Source organism: Phaethon lepturus, unplaced genomic scaffold, assembly GCF_000687285.1.
Source record: "Phaethon lepturus isolate BGI_N335 unplaced genomic scaffold, ASM68728v1 scaffold4340, whole genome shotgun sequence".
NCBI lineage: Eukaryota > Metazoa > Chordata > Aves > Phaethontiformes > Phaethontidae > Phaethon > Phaethon lepturus.
The window spans coordinates 67,775-88,087 of record NW_010509711.1 but is presented as its reverse complement, the minus strand read 5'-3'; the positions used below and the strand labels follow the sequence as shown (position 1 = coordinate 88,087).

General features: G+C 38.0%; 1 protein-coding gene across 1 annotated transcript in view; it reads left to right on the top strand.

Annotated features, from left to right (window-relative positions):
- Positions 1–1,040: 1,040 nt before the first annotated feature.
- Positions 1,041–20,313, top strand: part of SENP7 (SUMO1/sentrin specific peptidase 7) — a 45,201-nt gene continuing 25,928 nt past the window's right edge. The window contains exons 1-5 of the mRNA XM_010282557.1: positions 1,041–1,076; positions 3,638–3,745; positions 6,067–6,161; positions 14,919–15,116; positions 16,688–16,885. Of these exons, the coding sequence (XP_010280859.1) occupies positions 1,041–1,076; positions 3,638–3,745; positions 6,067–6,161; positions 14,919–15,116; positions 16,688–16,885 (635 nt within the window). The remainder of the gene's footprint in view (positions 1,077–3,637; positions 3,746–6,066; positions 6,162–14,918; positions 15,117–16,687; positions 16,886–20,313) is intronic.

Here is a 20,313-nt window from a genome sequence, read left to right as displayed (position 1 = left end):
GCGGGGCGGGCGCCTGCGGTGACAGCCCGGGCGGTGCCGCCCCTGGGTGGTGCCTGTCTGTCCCCCCGGAGCTGTTAGAAGGCCGCCGTTTGTCAGCTTTTCCTCCTTGAAATAGGCAGTAGTTCGGTTTTTCTTTAATAGTCTACAGATGTTGCTGTTTCCCGCTCCAGGGAACTGGGGCTGTCGGTTGAAAAACCGCCGAGCTAAAGGAAGGTACACCAACTCAAAGGCTTTCTTGAGAAGCTTCGAACTAGCTGTAAGGTTTGAAGGTCTTATACTGGAGTCATACAGAGTACTTATAAAGGTAATAAACCCTTCTGAAGCTGTGTTCCTCCACTGAGGAAGAAGTTCAACACTTAACAGCAATCCTTGAATTTTATTTATTCTTGGAGCTCGTGTAGTGTTACAGATGTCTTCTGTGACTCCTTTTCACTTTATATTTAAAGCCTGAATTGCTTGTTAGTTGCATGATTGCCGGGAGTGGAGTTAAGCAGTAAATGCCTTTACTAGGGATAAATTCTAATGCAAATTTCCTTAACAGTTTTGCCCACACTGACAATCCAGAGCCTTGCCCAAGCGCATGTCTCTCTTGTATTGTGGCTGTCAATGACTTTTTAATAAGGCCTGTAGTGACAGGACAAGGGTCAATGGTTTTAAACTGAAAGAGGGTAGATTTAGGTTGGACAAAAGGAATAAAATTTTTTTATGAAGGAGGTGGTGAAACGCTGTAACAAGTTGCCTAGAAAAGTTGTGAGTGCCCCATCATTGGAAATATTTAAAGTCAGGTTGGACAGGCCTTTCTGCAACCTGATCTAGTGAAAGAAGTCCCTGCCCATGGCAGTGGGCTTGGACTAGATGATCTCTAAAGGTCCCTTACAACCCAATTCATTCTGTGGATGAGTTTTCTTTGTGCTAGCTTGCTCAAAAAATGATTTTTTTTTTTGTTCTCGCTTAGTACCTACTGCTGTGGTCCTTCCTTCTGAATAAATAAATCACAAATTGCTAAGCTTATTTTCTGTCATTTTTCAGTAGAGAAAATCATGGAAGGAAGAACGTCATCGTCAAGTCACGTCAGTGTAAGTCTTATGACAATTTGTAAGAATTTACTTTGAGGCTGTGGGTATCCTAGAGTATACTGATGTACTTATTTGCACAACCCAATTCATTCTCCAGTGGTCCAGCTTTCGCTCTGTTGGAGCACTGTTTCCTGAGAAATAGTTTATCCTGGTAGCAGTCAAGAGTAATGTCTGCTGTTGAACATGTATTAATGCATGATAGGCTTAACACTTGATTTCACATAAACAACATGTTTTCAAGGCTGTGTTAAGACCTAAGCTCACATCTTAAATATTGAGAGTAATGCTCAAGTAAGTAGGGCAGCTGCATAATGGCATAATATTTAGTTGTCTGCAGAGGTGTGTTCAGAGGCTACTTATGCTAGTGTTTATTTTTTCTAAAATATCCTTATTAGTAGTAGTGTCTAGCAATGGAAGTACTGGTGAAAAAAAATTGTAGGCATAGCAACTGGTTTGAGCAGGTAAGGTCTGGACTGTCTGCTGGTTTGGAAATAAGCTGTTTCCAACACCTTGTTTATGCACTTTTTCTGACCCTTGCTCCTACAGGTGGGAACCTTCAGAAAAGTACTGCTGGTTTATATGAGGAGTCTGCTAAGTGTGTATGCACATGTATGTGTTGAGTTAGTCACTTTCTATTAGGGGAAAAGCTGAGACAATTGCATATGTTGCACTTACCATAGATACAGACCTCTGTTGGTTACCTCTTGACTTTGTGCTTGTTCTGTAAGTTAATTGTGGGCACTATAAACCAACATCTTAATGAATGCAAGCACTGGGAAGATACTGTACGGTGAGGTGGAAATTCTGCTGATGAACGTGTGCTTTTTATCCCTTTCTGTCTGTCCATTTGTCTTTCTGTTTTCTGAGTTGACCCTACCTCTTCTCAGTGTTACCCGTTATGTTATTACAGAGGCTAACTGAACCTCTGTAACTTTAAACTTCAGATAAATATGTGTTCTTAGGAAGCTCATAACAGAAACCACTAGTCAGGCAGAAGGTGGAGTTCTGAAGAAATTTGTACCTGGCCATTAAGGTGCAGATCAGAAGAATGCATTCTGACTGATAGAAAATGTTTATAGGCCACTTCTCAAAAAAAACCCAACCAAACAAAAAAAATCCCAATCAATCTAATTGCAGATGTTCTTGAGCAAGAAAATGTCTATTTCAATCCTTAAGTGTTGATTAAAAGGGAAGGGAGGTATTTGTATTGGAAATTGTTGTGTAATGTTTACATCCTTTACAATTTGAGGAATCTGTTACTGAAGGCATACTTGTTATTACAGTGTTTGACCAGCAAAAACAGTTTGAGGTACTGTATAGAAATTCAGGTCTAATTACTAAAAAAAATAAATCTTTGTTTCAAAGAAGCATAGAGAAGGAATAAGAGCACTCACAGTTCAATCTGAAGAACTGAAGGATTATCTCATTATGGTATAGTATGTTTCAGTTATGATCTGTCTGAAGGCCTAATTACAGAGCTAATGAATGCAGTTTCTGTGTTAATAATTAAGTTGTTAGCGTCGCTGTTCTAGAGTCCTTGCTTGTAATTTCATGTTACAAGGTAGGGTATCTGGCGGCTTGCAAATTAAGTTCATAATACACTTGACAGTAGCCATCATATGGAGTAACCTTCAGCTTCTTCCTGGCTGACAGAGGCTCAGTTGTCTGAAAGATGTAAATGTTTTATTCCCACTGTGATACATTCTAATCTGGTTGTATTTGCAGTGTAAAGTTTTGCTTCTCAGGATACCAGGAGAAATGGCAAGGCTTGTGCTTTTATTCTTTCAGCTGGTATTATTTTAACTGGTTTAATTAACTGATAGGAAATGTTACTCTCTCTCCTTGTCTTGATGAACTGCTAGGAATTTAGTTTGACCATTTTTGGTTTTAATTTCAGTGAATAAACATTATTTCCTATGTATCTTTTCTGAATTGACAAATTTCTATGGGTTACTAACTGCTTTATCTTTCAATAATTACTTTCAAAATGCTGGTTCCATTTTTTCGTAAGTTGGCAATGACAATAGCTGGTATCATTTTGAGTACATTGTAGTGTATTGATGTTAAATTATCATAGCAAAATACTTGTACTATTTTAAGATATTATTGCTCTTCACCCTGAGTTTTTTTTCGAGAGCTCAAACCTGGTGCGACATTCATCATGACGTTCATCTATTTCCTTTTCTCTTTATCATTCTTTAAACTGAGATGATTAAACTAGAATGTAAATGAATCAGAGGGAAGTAAGAAAACAGTGCCAGTAGATTGGTTCTCACCTTTTGGGCACATGTTTGGAGTTGTTGTAAAGTTAATGAAATAGGAAGAGCTTTTCCTTACTTTTTAAGACAGTTCATATGTTAAAACTAGCTCTTTATGTGGTATGACACATGATTTAGGATGCAGCATCAGTGAGGAGTGCATTTAAAGTCACAGGTCAGTGGTTCCCTTGCAACTTTGTTATGTTGCCTGGCAGTTAAGAAAACTTTACATGGCAGTATGTCAGCTCATAGCACCAGTGGATAATTTAGTTTTATTATGTGTGTAACATCATCTATTTTCAGTTTCGTATACCAAAGAAGAAAACAAACACCAAGTCAGAGGATGTCCAAGTTCAGTCCCCTTTGGCAAGGCTCCCAGGCTCCCACCATTGGGACTACCCTTTAAAAGAGGTAAAGAGAAGTTCTTTGGAGTGTAATGTGTGTAGGAGAATGTTATATGGGGGTTTTTGTTCTGTTTTGGAGGCTGGATTTTTTTCAGTACTGAGTGCTGCCTTGTGACCAATATCTAACCCAGATTGTCTTGGAAAGAGACAAGTATATAGGTCTGAAATCTGCTTGCAAGCATACAGTTACAGAAATTGAAGTATTGGTGCCATGTTGCCAGCCTAAATCATTAAAAAGCAGAGTTGGTTTTCAGGTGTAGTTTGAAATTATCTTGAAAATAATGAATTTAAAGGCAATACAAGTATTTTTTTGTTGTTAATTGTCTTCTGATTCCTGAAATTTTAGGTTATATTCAGGTCACTTACCAAGCTTTTTGTAATGATATGGAAATAATTTTTACATTGAGTTTTCAGTTAGTCATTATTTATGTCTAAGAGCTTAAACTTTAAGAGCATATATGAAGTGCTGCATGACTTCTGACAGAATTTTAGGTGAACACAGACATAACCAATTTCAGTATTAAGACCAAAAGACTGTAAGAGGACTTATATGGCATTTATCATAAATGACATTTGATCATCTTGGTCTCACATAAAAGCAAATACTTGCTTTTACAAATCTGTTCCAAATTCTGTAAGCATTTTTTTTAAATGCCGAGTTTTGGAAACCTGTTTTGCTGCTCCTGACTTCTTCAGCTGAGCATTGAGAGTTTATTGCTGGTTTTAGTGGTTTCAGAATAATGGGGCTGGACAAACAGGCTCCCCCACAGAGGAGTTTTAAAAACCTAGTGAGGGAAGTTAGGAATTTTTTTGACTTACAGTAGTGTTGATAATGTGACCCAGGTCTCTAGGAACACCTGGTCATTTGAGCATGCTGCAGTACAAACTCACTGTGTGGTTGTATTCTATACTGTTAATACTTTAAGTGAGCAGAGCATCCAATTCGTCAGGTTTTGAAGTTGGAAGTAATGTATCTTGTGGTTACAAGCAGCAGCCTCTTAGGCAGAGCCAGACAGCACTTGTATGGAATTCTTCCTGTCTTTCTCTCTGCCTCTATAAAAACAGTGATTAGCCTGGATGAATTGAAAAATATTTTTTCCCTGTTATCTCCTGTATATTGTCTAATTTTGCATTTCTTACTTTTCTTACCTCTGTCTATATATTTCAGACTCTTCCATGTGGTAGAGGGCTCCATATGCTTTAAACACTTGACTAGTCTTTATATTCTACTTTAAAAGAAAAGAATGAAAAGAATGCTTCATGAATTATCATAATTAAAAGAAATATTACTGTTTTATCCATCAGAAGGTCTATTCAGGTTGTACTTAGTGTTGCCAGAGGCTGCTCCATGTTGCTTGAGAAATTTTGTGCAGCTTTTGGTGATGTGGGCATATAGGTCTCTAACATGCTTGAAGACCAGTGCTAAGAGGTGAACTAGATGATGTTTGAAGGCAGGAGGAGGGGAGAGCACCTTCAAGGCAATTTCTTGCTGGCAGCTGTTTTAATAATGAGGATATCTTCCAGTAGAGTTGGCCCCTATGGTAGGGAAAAGACTGTTTTGGGATGCACCTTTCAGACTTCACTGAAGTGTGTAAAATATGTGTGGGCATGCATTTTTCAGATGCCCTTTCACCCTGTGTATAAACAGAAATGAAGATAAATTTGTCTGCTTTCAGCCTGACTGGCATAACTTTTTAAACATCTGTTTGGTTTATTGTCTTTTATATTAAAAAAAAAAAGTGAGGAGAGATTAGGAGGAGGAAATGGCAGAGGGAGATGGGTTTCTGGAATTGCAGAAATAGCTATATGTTTTGGTGGGGCTTCACTTACTTAATTTGAAAATACAAGTCCATTCTGGTAGGGTAAGAGAATTTGCAAAAAGTGAAGTCTTGCTGGTATGGGTTTTGCCACCCAAGTACCAAACCTTCAAATTACTTTTCCTTCTCAGAATTCTATGTCTTTCAGTGGAATATAATTTGGTTAAATGCATGGTGTTAACCTCTACTTTCTTTATCTTGTGTATTTGTGATGATGTAAAACAGGCCTAATGTAAGTCCCTGTTTGGGATAGTCCCCCTTTAAATAGGGAAATAATTGAATTGTCCTGTATTGTCAAATTTCTTCAGGAGGAGAAAGTTCCATTCAGGATCAGGTGGTATGTGGGTGGTTTAAACCAAGCAAATTCATTCTTTGCAAAATTGTTGTCTCTGCTTTATTTGATCAGTTGCATTGTTTCCACATCTGGCATTGTTCCCTTCTTCTAATGTAATATCCATTATGACATATTTATGTCTGTTGGAGCCTGCCAATTTTATTTCTTTTATTTCAGTGGAAACTAAGATCCAACAAAAGAGACCCTTCCATAAAAGCAGGAAGGCAAAAGGACTGCGACAGACACCACTCTAATGATGAAGAATCAATTGGGTAAGAAGTAATTTCAAAATTAGTTCTTTGTTTGTATATTCAGAGTTTCATAATCTTTCTTGAAGATGGGTATCGCATGTCTCTAGCCAATTGTGTCATGCAGAGATGGTTTTCAAGCTGCTAGGTAGCCCACCTTGAGAGAATCATGTTTCAGGGATTTAATGGAATCGTGAATTATGAAGCAACCTTTTTTTTTTTTTTGTTTTAACACAACTCAAGACTGCGACATCAGAGTGGGTATGCAACACTTACTAGAGGAATTACTGCTTGTTGACCTGCTTGGAATCCTGAAAGGTGTTTACTACTCTCTAAGTGTACATTACCATTCTAGCCCTAGATATTTATGATATTTAAGAAGTTTCCCAGATTATCTTTTGCCTGTCACTTTTTGCTCTGTAGTCCACAGTCATAAAGCTGGTTTTGTCAAGTCTTAAAAGCAACAAAACACACCTTCCCCACCCTCAAGCAATATGACAATTAGTAGGGTAAGTCAGTAAAAAACTAGATGTTTTTCACCTCTGTTACAGTCAAGACACCTAAGTGAGTAAATAAGACTGCCATTGTGCCATTTCTTTATTTTCTGTTGCCAAAAGCAAGTATCTTGGTTTCTTTGAGATTATGTCAAATTATTTAAAATCATCTTCTGTGAAGCTGTCAGCTAGATAATAGTTTACCCAAGAAAAATCTTTAAGCTGTGCTATAGTTGACAAATGTAGAATTGGATTCATTGACAGCAGCTAGGGGGCATGATGAATTTATTGTATTTATTAATGAAGCAATTGTTATTCCACAAGTCATTTAAATCTAAACATACAAGAGTATACATTCTCTGACCCATTTTCTGACTGGAATTTAACTTGACCATAAGTGATTTCTTGTCAGGAGAGGCTGTTAAAAACAAAGTGCACAGGTAATGAAAATGCTTAATGACAGCAGGTGATTTTTTTGACACTGAATTTGGTGGTTTTGTGACCTGTGAATAGTTACCACTTAGCCTGGTCTTGATATTCAAAATGTTTCAAACTGTTGCAGAGAAAAGCTGAACTTATCAAAGATTCTGAATTTATTTTTCATATGTTCTCAAAGGCATAGCTGTCAGTTCACATCTACTTACCTCAAAATGTGTGTCTCAGTAACTTTAAGGGAATGGCTTGCAGGGTCAACCTAGCACAGTTTAAAAGCTGTGTAAGTTGCAGTTTCTGGAGTTTTAATTATGCTGTGAAATGGTTGATGTCTGATATCAACCTGTAAGTCTTTCAGAAAACTTTGAACTGACCTTTCAATGTTGAGGTTTTTTTTTTAAAAAAGCTACCTTTGGTTCCGTTACATATGTTCATTTTGATATGTGAGAGACTTTCGAGTAGTATTTGTAGGTGTTCCATCATTTTTTACCAAAATTCTTACCAGCACGTTAGTGAGAAATGATTTAGATTGTAAAGGTAAATATTTAGCTATTAAACCTATGCATTTTTCACTTCCTCAAAAAGATGTGTGTCCAGAGACTAGCTGGAGGTTCTCTGTAACTACTGCCTGCAATGAAGCTTGTTCTAAGTATTCCATTTGGGTATGTAGTGTTTCTCAGTAAGTCAAAATCAACACACTGACCTCATTGCATAATCAATAGAAAGAGGACACAGGTTCTAAAGAGATGGTGTTTGTTGAGCAAAAGTCTGAGAACTGGCAAAACTCAGAAGAGAATAGTATGAAGTGGCATGCTGAGTATCTTTCTAATGCAAAAGTTTTCTCTGCTCCTTCTTCCCAGTGAGGAATTTTTCATTTGCATTGAAAAGCAGGAAATAAGTCTTAATGACAAACTCCTATTAGCTCCTGATGTTTTAAAAGCAGTCATCTTTATTGATAGGAGCTAATCTCAAACATTGAGGGTAGCATGTTTCATCTAAAGTGTTGCTTGAGCATTGTTATTGCCACTTAATTTTAGTCAGAAAGGACAAAGTGGATGTATTGGCACAAACCTACCTTCACTTCTGTTTTTAACTGAAGTTCTGAATTACAAAATTTGGTAGTTGATTGTTTCTGTCACTCCTGCTGTGAGACCATAGGGGCTGGAAGCAGCAACCACAGCTGCTCTCACTTGAACACCTCTGCTCATGGCCTTGTGAAAGGTCACTGTCAGGTGGTTTGTTCATGATCCCAGACGGGGCTCTGAGGGCATGCTGGTTCCCTAGTCCTCCTCATATACTGGAGATCTCTTATATGTTCCTACGATTGCGTCACAAGACAGATTAAGACTGTCATGAAATGTGAATAGTTCAATTTGTTAGTGTAATTGCAGAAAGTTAGATACAATATTTATGTAATTGGTCAATGTTTTGTATCCTACTTAGAAAACTTTTCTGGCAAGAAAACTATTTCAAGGGTAGCTATCACCACCTGGAAATAGAGCTTAGAGGTGTCCACTTACCTCAGGTGTACAACTCCTGCATTAGCGAAGAGTGAAATAGAGGAAAATAGAAACAACAAAAAAAGAAACAAAATAGAACACTGTTTTGAAATTCATGCTTCTTGTCCTGTTCTGTCAAGTTTTCTTTAGGGAGAGGGTGGGAGGAGTACTTAAGTAAGATATGTGTTGCTTTTTCAGCTCAGTATTTTAAATGTTAATTGAAATACACGCCACAGCTGAATCAAGTACTGACACTGCAGCAGTCAGGTTTTTTTGGCTATCACTTACATGCTGGTTCTCCTTGCCCTGACAAGCACATTTTGGCAGTAATAACTTGTAATAAATAATAATAAAGTCCAGCAAACAAAGGAGGTTAGTAGGGTTGTTCATGTTTGCTATTAAAACATGACTTCTAATCAGTTGATGAAAAGTCAGGGCCTTGAAGTAGGAGGACGATAGACAGACTTTCTTCTCAACAGGGTGTAGTCGGTGAATGTGGCAGTCAGAGTTTTCTGTTAATGATAGCGCATATGTTATTCTTTTGGGCTTTTAAAGGCCAAGGACTTCCTGAGCTGTGCATGTGCTGCAGAAGCTCAGACAGCTGAATACACATGAAGTTTATCAGTGGCTTTATTCTGTAAACCCAGGACAGATGTTCAGCTTTTATGGGGCCTGGCGGGGTGACTCTCACAATGGTATGTGGCATCCCACTGTCAAAATATTTCCCAAAAGTTGGGTTTTAGTGGAAGAGCATAGGTATGAAGATGCTGGTGTAGCCAGTTAGTGAAAATACACTTCAAAAGCAGTCAGTAGCCTCTAGGTCTCATTTTGATCACTCTCTAATACAAATTTGAGCAAATTGGAGCCAGTGGTTACAACACTGGTGTGTACACAAATAGGATCATACGAAAAGAACAGGATCTAGCAGCTCTGATTATTGGGTTAAATAGAGGTCAAACATTTTCCCCAAAGAGGTACAGACGATTAATAGCTTTTGATCCTGTGCTTTGTAAGGTAGGATAATCCTTTTTTGCCTGTGAAAAGTGATATGAGACTTGCCTGGAGCAGCTAACAGCATTTTTTTTTTTTTTCTGTTCCATCCTTACATGTGTAAGTATGTGTTTATTACCTTTGCTTATGTATTTTTTTTCTATTTTGTGGAGGTAGATAAGAGGGGGTACAGTAGGTGCTTGCTTTAGAAACAAAAATAATTCTCTGGTTTTCCTTCACCAAGATGCCTCCAGTCTTACTGTTGTGCAGGTTACTTGCAGGATCTGCTGGTGGGACTTGCTTTTAATGTATACTTTGCTTGCTTTTTTTCTGCTTGAAACTAATTTTTCTTTTGAAATGTCTTTTGCATGACTTGCTCACTTTATTCTGTGGACAATTTAACAGGTAATTTAGGGATCTGTGTCTCAACCATCATTTACAGATAAACAGGCCAGCTTAAGTGTAGATGTCTTTCCTGAATTTATTTTACATCTAGTCATGATGACATGATTTTTCAAGAAATGCCACCAGATGACATTCCTCCTTTAGAAAGGGAAGCCATTGAAAGCTCCGAAGCCACTGTGCAGCTCTGAAGATCATGTCACAACCAGCTGTCCTGTCAAGGTCTTTGGCCAAAAAATGGTACCATGTGACAAGTGATGCCTTAGCCTGGCACTGACATCTTTAGGAATAGCCAAATATATACTATTTTCTTCCTTGTTGTTTTTTGAAGGTTCCTCTCCTTTGCACAGGTTCTCAGTGCAAAAGCTAGTTGCACTGGTGCGTGTCTGCTTTAAATTGTAAGATCATTTTTGCAAAGATGCTTACTGAAAAAGTATAAACCCCATTTAAATCAAGGGAGTGGGAAACACTACAAATTCTGTACATAATAACAATCAGTAAACCACATTACAGGCCTGGAGCCTGTCAAGGTCTAGCCTGATGTGAATGTCAGCAAAGGGCGTCAGACCTGAGTTTCCAAGGTGGCCAGCAAACTGTAGGTAATGAAATCAAATTTCACTGGAAGTTCTGCTTCTAACTCCTTTATCTCCTGTTGGGGGCTTTATCTATCATGATGGTATTGTTAAAGACCCCAAAGGCTGGAATCTTTTTTCCTGTTTTCTTTACAAGTCATAGAATCATAGAATAGTTTGAGTTGGAAGGGACCTTTAAAGGTCATCTAGTCTAACCCCCCTGCAACAAGCAGGAACATTGTCAGCGAGATCAGATTGCTCAGAGCCCCATCCAGCCGGACCTGGAACCTTTCTAGGGATGAGGCATCTACCACCTCTCTGGGCAACCTATGCCAGTGTTTCATGACACTCATTGTGAAACATTGCTTCCTTATGTCTAGTCTAAATCTACCCTCTTTCAGTTTAAAACCATTACCCCATGTCCTATCACTACAGGCCCTGCTAAAAAGTCTGTCCCCACCTTTCTTAGAAGCCCCCTTCCAATACTGGAAGGCTGCAATAAGGTCTCCCCAGAGCATCCTCTTCTCCAGGCTGAGCAACCCCAGTTGTTCTCTCAGCCTGTCCTCCTAGGAGAGATGTTCCATCCCTCTGATCATTTTTGTGGCCCTCCTCTGGACCTGCTCCAACAGGTCCATGTCCTTCCTGTGCTGAGGGCTCCAGAGCTGGATGCAGGACTCCAGGTGGGGTCTCACCAGAGCAGAGGGGCAAAATCCCTTCCCTCGACCTGATGGCCACGCTTCTTTTGATGTGGCCCAGGATATGGTTGGCCTTCTGGGCTGCGAGTGCACGTTGCTGGCTCATGTCCAGCTTCTCATCCACCAGTCCCCCCAAGTCCTTCTTGGCAGTGCTGCCCTCAATCCCTTCACCCCCCAGCCTGTATTGATACTGGTGATTTCCCTGATGCAGGTGTGGGGCCCTGCACTTTGCATTGTTAAATTTCACGAGGTTCACATGGGCCCACTTACCTCCTAATGATACAATTAAAATAAAGACTCTGTGACCATGTTTGTTTCCATTGGACTAATTACAGTGTGAGTTCAGGATAAATTTCATTAGGGTATCTTATGTTTGACAAATACGAGGGAAAAAACCTGGCATTTCTAAAAGGTGGAACAGTGCAAACTGGAAGAATTTAGATCTGGGAAGCAGACTGTTAGGCTTGACATGAATCTAGTCAGGAGAACTGAAGCATTCCATAGAGAATAACACGTTTATGTTCTCTCATGGTGCTCTACAGTAACAATTTTCAGACTCTTTAAAAACTTATAAAATTTTATAAGGAGAAACAATTTCTGATTCACATCTTTGTATTGCCCACTTCTGCAGCTGTTTTGTATTTGGAGGAAAAATGCTGTTTAGATACTTCAAGATTTGATTTGTAATTTCAGGTCCTGTTAGAGGAAGAGGGGAAGTATCTGGCTTAGTCTTTCATCACTTCCAGCACCCCAAAAGATGAAGTGTCTTTCCACTAAAATTCTTTAGTAACTAGATCTCTAAAGTAGTTTGGGATGTCCGTATCTTTAAGGAATAAATTAAAGCACGAGAGTAAATGTCTAGTTTCATAAGAAGAATTTGCACAAGTTACTGACTGTTACCTTGAAGTTGCCTTTACCTGCTGTAGTTGTAAATTTTTTTAAGAGTCTAATAAGTTCTTGTGTAGCTGAATTTTGAATTTTTATCACATTTCTTAAATGTATATATTCTTTATTTCCTTAGATATTCCTTATTTCTAATATACCTTGCAGTTGGATAAACAACAAATGGTGTATAAGTCTGGTCACTGTAAGCTCTTCTGACGTATTAAACTATGGTTAATGTATCAACTCTGAACATTTGAGAAGCCCAGAAAAACGCTAGAACTTCTGACTTAGCAGGGACTTCTGTACTAAATAAGTCTCTTGCTTCCTATGCTAAATTGAGAATGCTTTGCAGGCTTGGTATATGCTCACTAGGTTGCTACAGTTGGGCTCCACCACGTAAGACATTAGTGTTACTAAACTGTCCCTCATGACCTGTATTTACTTTCTAAGCTTTTTCAGTAGCTGAAGCATTCCTTCAAATGAAACTCCAATCTCTGGATCCTTGGAGTGCAGAACAAACTTCTCTTAGGTCTACAGTATTTGAAGCACATGCTCGGAGCCTGTAATAGGTTCTTCAAAACAGCAGATCTTTGCATTAGAAGTCATAGAGTATATACAGGTCTAGGTAACAGAACAAATGTAAACCTGCCTTTTCCTGACTCTGCCTGAAGCATTCTGGAGCACTTTGTGGTTTAGGTCAGCCTTCTAATGAGACCATCTTTGTACGTATGATTTCTCACTGCCTTCATAGAATCAGTCTCTCACTTCAGAAACCCTGGATTGTTTTTTCCAAGAGCTCATTAGGACACATTCCTTACATAGTGCTCCGCTCTTTTTCTGTTCTCTCCAGATTCTTGGCATCAGAGTGCCTTGACTTAGGGTTTGGTATTTTTTTAATTAGCTTTTTTTTTTGAGACAAAGCTTTTAGCTCTTTACCACTTAGTTTTTCTGTGGGTAACTTCTTTTAAAAGAAGCGTAAAGAGTGGAGGAAACTGCCTTCACTTGAACTTAAGTTACTAAGCTTTGAATGGGAACCATTTAGGTTTATTGTCCATCGTCTAGATAGTGGTCTCCAAGGTGTGGCATGTGCAAGACAATCCACAGGTGCACACTGAGGTGCAGGAAGGAAATATTTTTTTGTACAATTAATAAATAAAAAATGTTTATTTCACCTTTATCACATCCTTTTTAAAATTTCTATTTGTGAGTTTTATAATGTACATGATAGTATATTGATAAAGCTATATAAATTATAATTAAACATGTTGAAGGTGTGTGCTCAAAATATTTTTACTGACGGGGGTGCATGATCAAAAGTTTGGAGACCACTGGTCTGAGAAATGCATAGCAGAGCTCTAAGCGCAGCTCACTGCCTGCACATTCTGGCATTCAGTGATGCAGAGATCTGGTAAGACTGACCAGCATTCATAGCTGATATGCAGATTCTCCAGGCTGTGCATAGGAACCTTACTGTCTTTTCAAGTTCAGTGATGGGTCCTGTGTCTTGTTAACATGGTAAGTAACCAGGGAAGAGAAATCTCAACGTGTAGCAACCACTGAAAGAGAAGATACGAGGATTATGTGAAACGTCTTCCTCCAGTTCAATGTGTTTCACTAGCATGGCAGCTCCAAATCTTTTTCTTTCAGGTTCAAGGGTATCTGTTCTTCAGCAGCTTTCATGCCATACCTATTTGTTTACCACTAGGTACCATGTAACAGTGCTGTTGAGCTGAATGCAGCATATGAGTGGGACAACTATAATTTCCTAAAAGTTGCTTGCACAGTTGTCAACCCACTGAGGAACTGCAGCCATTTGCTTAAGAAATGCCACTTTAACATGCACGTAACAGCTATGCGAGTAGTAAAAGGTTTTCTGTAGCTATAAAAGAAGGATTCTTGCTCTACAATGTGAATTATTTAGTTTGTTATGCAAGACATGCAATAGAAAAAGCTATTCTTGCCTCAGTAATCTTTTAAAACCGACAAATGAGCCTGAACTTCAGTGTTCTCTTAGGACCTGTCCTGGGAAAACAAATCCAGTTCTCATCTGTTTGAAAATAAAGTCAATCCTAACAAATCATGTATGATATATAATCCTTACTGACTTATAAGGAAAGTGTCCAAATTACTGGCCATGCTGCATAATTAATTCTTTATGTGGAGACTTCAGTACCAATCTAGCAGGATCAGCAAAGTATAGATACTTGTTTAAAGAACTTCAACAGGGAGTTTTTACTAACTTTGTAATGAATAAATGTATGAAATTTCCATAGTGAAATTGAGTAGAAATCAGTTGGAGCTTCAAAACTGAGAGATTGTACTAGCTCCTTTTTTTTTTCCCCAGCAAGTTCATAATCTAACTTGTGATATGAGAACTAATGATATTGATGGTTCTAAAATAAGATGCCATAATATGAGTTCTTGTTTTCACATCCTGCAAATGCTCAAGTGTATGCTTTCAGAATAGTTTGTAAGACCATAGTGACCACTTCCAACCTTTTGCAATAAAAAGCTGCACCAAAATTTCCATGCTTCTGCAATGAAAGTTTACCTCTTCAGAATCAGATATGGATGTGTTAGTCATTGATGCCAGAAGAGGAAACCTTGAGAGGCTGTCCTCATCAAGAGATGTGTTTGTGATTCCTCTCCAAGGAGAACTGCTTTGTAAATTGTCAGGGAAGTAAACTTAATTCTACTGAAGATATAAGGTATGATGCAGAGACAGTAAACTCATACAAAAACTTTGTTGAAATCATGTGACTTAAGAAGTTCTCAGCACCCTATTATTAATTTATTATTATATGTATGGCAGGCAACCCAAAGTTATCTTGACGAATGTCCTGAGGACGAAAATAGGAAGAAAATACACACAGGCGCAACCTAAAACTGGTGCTGATTTTTCTGATGCTGGTAAGCTGCAGTCAGATCAACCACCCTCATCATCTGCTGCCAGCCTAAAGATATGGCAAATTTTAAACCCTACTCTCCAAAGCCTTTTTCTGTCTAAAAGGTATGTTGTCTTTGCCTCGTGTTACTAAACAAAGCAATTTTCCTTGCAGTTGTTTTTTCATGAGAAAGTATTCTTTGTTTTGCCATAGCAGTCTTGTTCATGAACTATATTCTTATTCTCATGTCATTCTGATTTGAATTCCCTTGTACCTGGTTCTTTTTGATAATCTTTGAGAGATGTTGTGCCAGGCATGCTGTAATGGGTTTTGTGATCAGATGGGTTCTAGGACAGGACCAGTTAATTCCGATTCAGCCATTGGGCTCTCAAAATGTTGTGGCTTTTTTTTCCCTTGTGAAAAGAAGAGTACACTTGCATTAACTGCCCTTTTTTCTCAGAGGAGGTATCAAGGTGTATTTTCACTGTTAGCTGTTTCAGACTACTTGTGAAAATCAGGACTGGCATAAATGGTCAGAAGAAAAGCATATCAAGTCCAGTATCTTGTATGGCTAGAGTGAATGCTTTTTTCACTGAGTTTCACTGAGTTTTTTTTTCTCAGAGCTGAAGATGATAAACAGTTTGGGGACTTCCTTTATCAGAGGTTACATCCAGAGTAAAGTGTTCTTCTATATTAGGCTTCACCTCTCAATCATATCCTCATTACCTGTGTGCCTCTGCAGTGTCTTGTGTCTAAGGTAGTCTCCTGATTAAAAGCAAATTCACATCTCGGTGCAAGAGATCTGAGTGCTTCCCAGTCATCACGCAGTCTGTGCTGGAGCGTGCTTTGTGGATAAATACAGACAACTAGAGAATTGCGCAGTCAATACCCAAAAGACAATATTGTTCATAACAGATTAAAAAGAGGCTGTGACATTGCATCATAATTGAAAATAAATTGCAATGGAAGTGGTAACATTTAAATCCCAGTTTGAAAATCTAAGTGAGTAAATCAAGGGCTATACAGCAAGCTGGCTGTGGTGGCATTGTATAAAATAAGTTGTGCTGCTCTTGCACATCTGTGCTCAAGTGGGCAGCTGCATCTTCATATTTCTGTTCATCTTATTTTTGATGCTTATCTCTTCTAACACTTGCAGATGTTTCTCTGAGCCTTGCTATTGCTATTCTGTAGAATGCCACCTGGAAGCTGAGGAGGGGAACAAAATGTAATGCTGCCTTTGTGTGTGCTACTTTTCTACCTGTTGACCATCTACTTGAGAAAATTCAGCCTATTTTACTGGAGGCTTCTTGTTCACAGGAAAATCAAGATTGTTTGTTCTTAGTTCTGAGAAATGTGTACAGATATTGCATGAAAGCTAGAGATGAACATTGACCACTCTTTAAACCATACTTAGATGATATGTTAGGGGCTATGCAGTGTGAATTGTATCTGGCTAAGGTTAAATTATATGGCTAGCATTTCTTACCCTGATCTCTTGGTGCTTTTTTGTTTTTTATATGCTTACCTTGGATTTTAAGTTCCTTAGTGGGAATTTGTTTTTTCTCTAGAGGACTGAAAGTAATGATGTTTGATTATCAAGCCTGTAAAGGTACATGAATTTAACAAGAAGTTTCTTTCTCTAGATTTCAGTGAAGTATTTATGATTTACTGTTCTATATATATATATATATGGCAGGCAACCCAAAGTTATCTTGACGAATGTCCTGAGGACGAAAATTGGAAGAAAATACACAGACGGACATGTAATAATTGATGCAAATTTATCTGATGCTGACAAATTACAATTGGGTCAACTACCCTCATCATCTGTTGCCAACCTACAGACATGTCAAATACTAAGTTCTCCTCGTGAAAGTTCTTTTCTGTCTGAAAGGTATGTTCTCAATGCTGATTTTGCCAGTCTTCCTGAAATGACATAACTTCACAATGGAAAAGAATTTCCCTGAAACATTTTTGTTATAGTTTTGACTTGAAGCAGGAGATCTGTTTCCTGAGTGCAAACTAACATGCTGCTCCAACGAGCTGTTTTAACTTTGCATTTATTCTGATTTGTTGTCCCTGATGTTAATAGGCTACTTTTCTTTCATAGAAGGAATTTCTACTTACAGTAGATCAGTGTTTTGATTTGTGAAGATGGCCATGTAATTCAAACACATATAAGTTGGTTTTATGTCCAGAACCAAAATCTTGCTTTCCTGTTGCTATTAATGTGTTCTAGCATGATTTAAGTAACTTCTTTTGCAAAATTTCTCCAAATTCCTTTCTGTGATAGTTCATATCTTTTCACATTAATCCACCAGTGGTCTCAATCCCAACAGAATGCCATTGTTGAAGGGCTCTGTGTGTGTGTCCTCTCATTGCTTAACATCTACTTTTCTTCTTTTCTTCCTATGTTTAGGTTGACTGAGCACCACAGTAATGCTTGACGTATAAAACTAGAAGAAATCAGGCATTAGAATTCTGTAATGTTTGTTTTGGTCTAAGATGGCAGTTGAATTCAGAGTAAGCTGTTTCCTCTTGTCTTTTATGGCTGCCTCTTTGCTTAACAGCAAAGTATCCACAGGAACAAATAGCGAGAAATTTGGGGGAAGAAATTGGAAAGAGGAAGGAAGAGAAGAATCATTTGTGAGGGCAGGAATAATCAACAGTTTCCAAGTTAAAGAAATAGTAAAAATTCTTGAGAAAAGTAAGTTGTATTTCTCATTCTGACACATGAACATATTAGAGAACCTACATTAGTAGGAATTCCTTTCTCTTTTTGTGTTGGGATCCCCATTGCAGCTTAAATTAATCTGGCAAAGCTGCAATTTAAGTGAGGGTTTTAGAATAGTTTAATAAACTGTCTCATTTTAGAAGTATTAAATTTGTTGCTAATAAATAGTCCTCCATAATTTTAGCTGACTGAAGCGTAGGGAGTTTGGATTGTTGGGTCTTTTGTTTTACTACAAAATCTTTTAAGATCTATACTTTCTAGTATCAATTTTTTCCATTTGGTATTATTTTGGATGATGGGAGGTAGTGGGTTCATAGAGAGGAAAACATGAACTCTCGTATGTAACTCCCTAAATATGAGGAAACATATCGCCTATTTTTTTCAAACTCATACCCAAAGGGTAGCCGCTGAGTTTGTTAAGCACAGTAATGGTTTGAACTAGTCAGTTTTTTTCATAGTTGGTGTACTCAACTTGCTTTAGCTATTGAGTGGTTCTGTGCTTGAAGGGTTAACTTTCTGTTCCTGTGATATGCTTTTCTAATGTATTAAGTAAAAGGCTTGTTATTAGCGGAACCAGTATTAGGAGGATTTTCTACCCCTCCCCAGTGACCAGCATGTTAGTGCAAGTTGTAATAGCTGTCGCATGGGAAATGGAGTATTTAGGAATTATTTTAACACAGACATGGTTTGATCTTGGTCACCTCTCTGTAACTAAGGTCTGTGTATAAGATATACTTGGCACTGATTCTTTTGAGGTCTCTCAGAGGAGAGTAAAAGCTCCCCCATTACAATCATTATGCATATGTATATATATGCACATGGCCATATGGAGAGTCTTTTGTATTCTCAGAGCAGCTAGAATGCATGCTCTGTTTTATTGAAAATTGTGCCAGTTTTGTCCTATGGAAATTTCAGATTAAGTCAAAGAATTGTGTGTGATGAGAAGAGGGTGGTTGTAAGTTGACCTTTCTCTATCAGCTAGAACTTGCTGCAAGATCCCTGTTTTCTTTCTTGCTTTTGGTATTACAGAACTGGTGGATTTTGCATTGCTTGTTCACTGCAATCTAGTGTGAAATGCATGTGCTTAAGTCACCACTGTGACCTATCAGTGTAACAAATTTGAGGTAGGTCTTAAATGTAAAGAAACTTAGGATTTTAAAGTGTGTTTTGTACTTGTTTCTCATGGCTGTTGAGAACACTTCAGTATATACTGCCATAGCTTCTTAGCTTATGCATATATCTGTCAAGAGGTGCATTTTAAACTCAGTTATCAGCAAAGATTGGAAGTGAAAATAAAATGTGCAGAATTTGTGTATAGAGTAAATATGTTTAGGGAAGTCTATTAGCTGAAATATTGCTATTGAAATGTTTACTGTTGTTGAAATGCCTGAATTGTGATGTTGGTGTAAAACAAATGCTAAAAACCACTTGATGGTTTTGTATGGTCTTCTAAGGCAGTCAAATCTATATAGCTGTTACGCATACAAATATTTGAGAGGGATGTAGGTTCCAATATAAAATTTTCTGTAGTGAGGTTATTCCAGAACTAGAGCTGCCTGGTCTATGGAAGAATCTGTCTTGTTCAATACACAGAATGAATAATACTGCTTACCGAACACTTTTTCTGTATATGGTCCAATTCATGATTCTTTGTGAATGGAAAGATAATGAGTAATTTCTTCAGGGTGCTTATATACTGTTCATCACTGTAGTATCAGAGCACTCTGGAAATCTTCATTTGTCTTTACAGTATTCCCAAAGAGCAACAATACTCCAGTTTGCAGGTACAGCACTGAAGAATAGGCATCTGTTCAGAAAGTGTCCAACAGTTTTGGCTATCTAGTTAAAGATGTGAAGAATGTTTTTTCCCATGGTTGGTGATGTTCTTTACGGATCCAGGCTCAGCTGTCAGTGATTTTGGTCATTGTGATGATAACTTAGCTCTTTGCAAATTGGAGACTGCAGCATTCTTAGTTAGGCATGTTATAAAACAATGAACACGAACACAAAATCACTTTGGCTTAAGTGAGGTGACAGAAAGAGGAATGGAACAGATTTTCCAGAGCAGCATTAAATTGCTTTGTCTGTGAAATCTTCTTTATTTTCTTTTTTTATTTTCTGACTCTCACAGAAAATGAAGCAAAGATAATGAAGGTTAGTTTCTTTTGTCTTCTAACCCTGATAAATTTTCAGAAGAGAGGTCTTGCATAATGAATGTAATTAAGTTCATGTGAGAAAATATCACATGAACATATAACTAAATGTTATCCTAATGCATACACTAGAAAACCAAATACAGTTATGTAAACTTTTGTCAGCTGTAACTAGCCTCCAGAGAAGTTGAGAGTATGTTTACAAGGCGAGACCTCAAATATGAGGATGTCATACTGTTCAGTCCGTCAGTACTTCCTGAATATATTCTCCTATTTATAAAAAAAGCTAATAAATTTTTTAAAAAGCCAACCTGATTACTTTCTTGCATGTCCTTCTTCTTAGAATGAAACTACAAACTCAGCTGAACACCTGCAGGTTGCCTAGTTTCTTGTACTGTAATCCTTTTCTGTTTCTTCCTCATTCAAGTGTGTCCT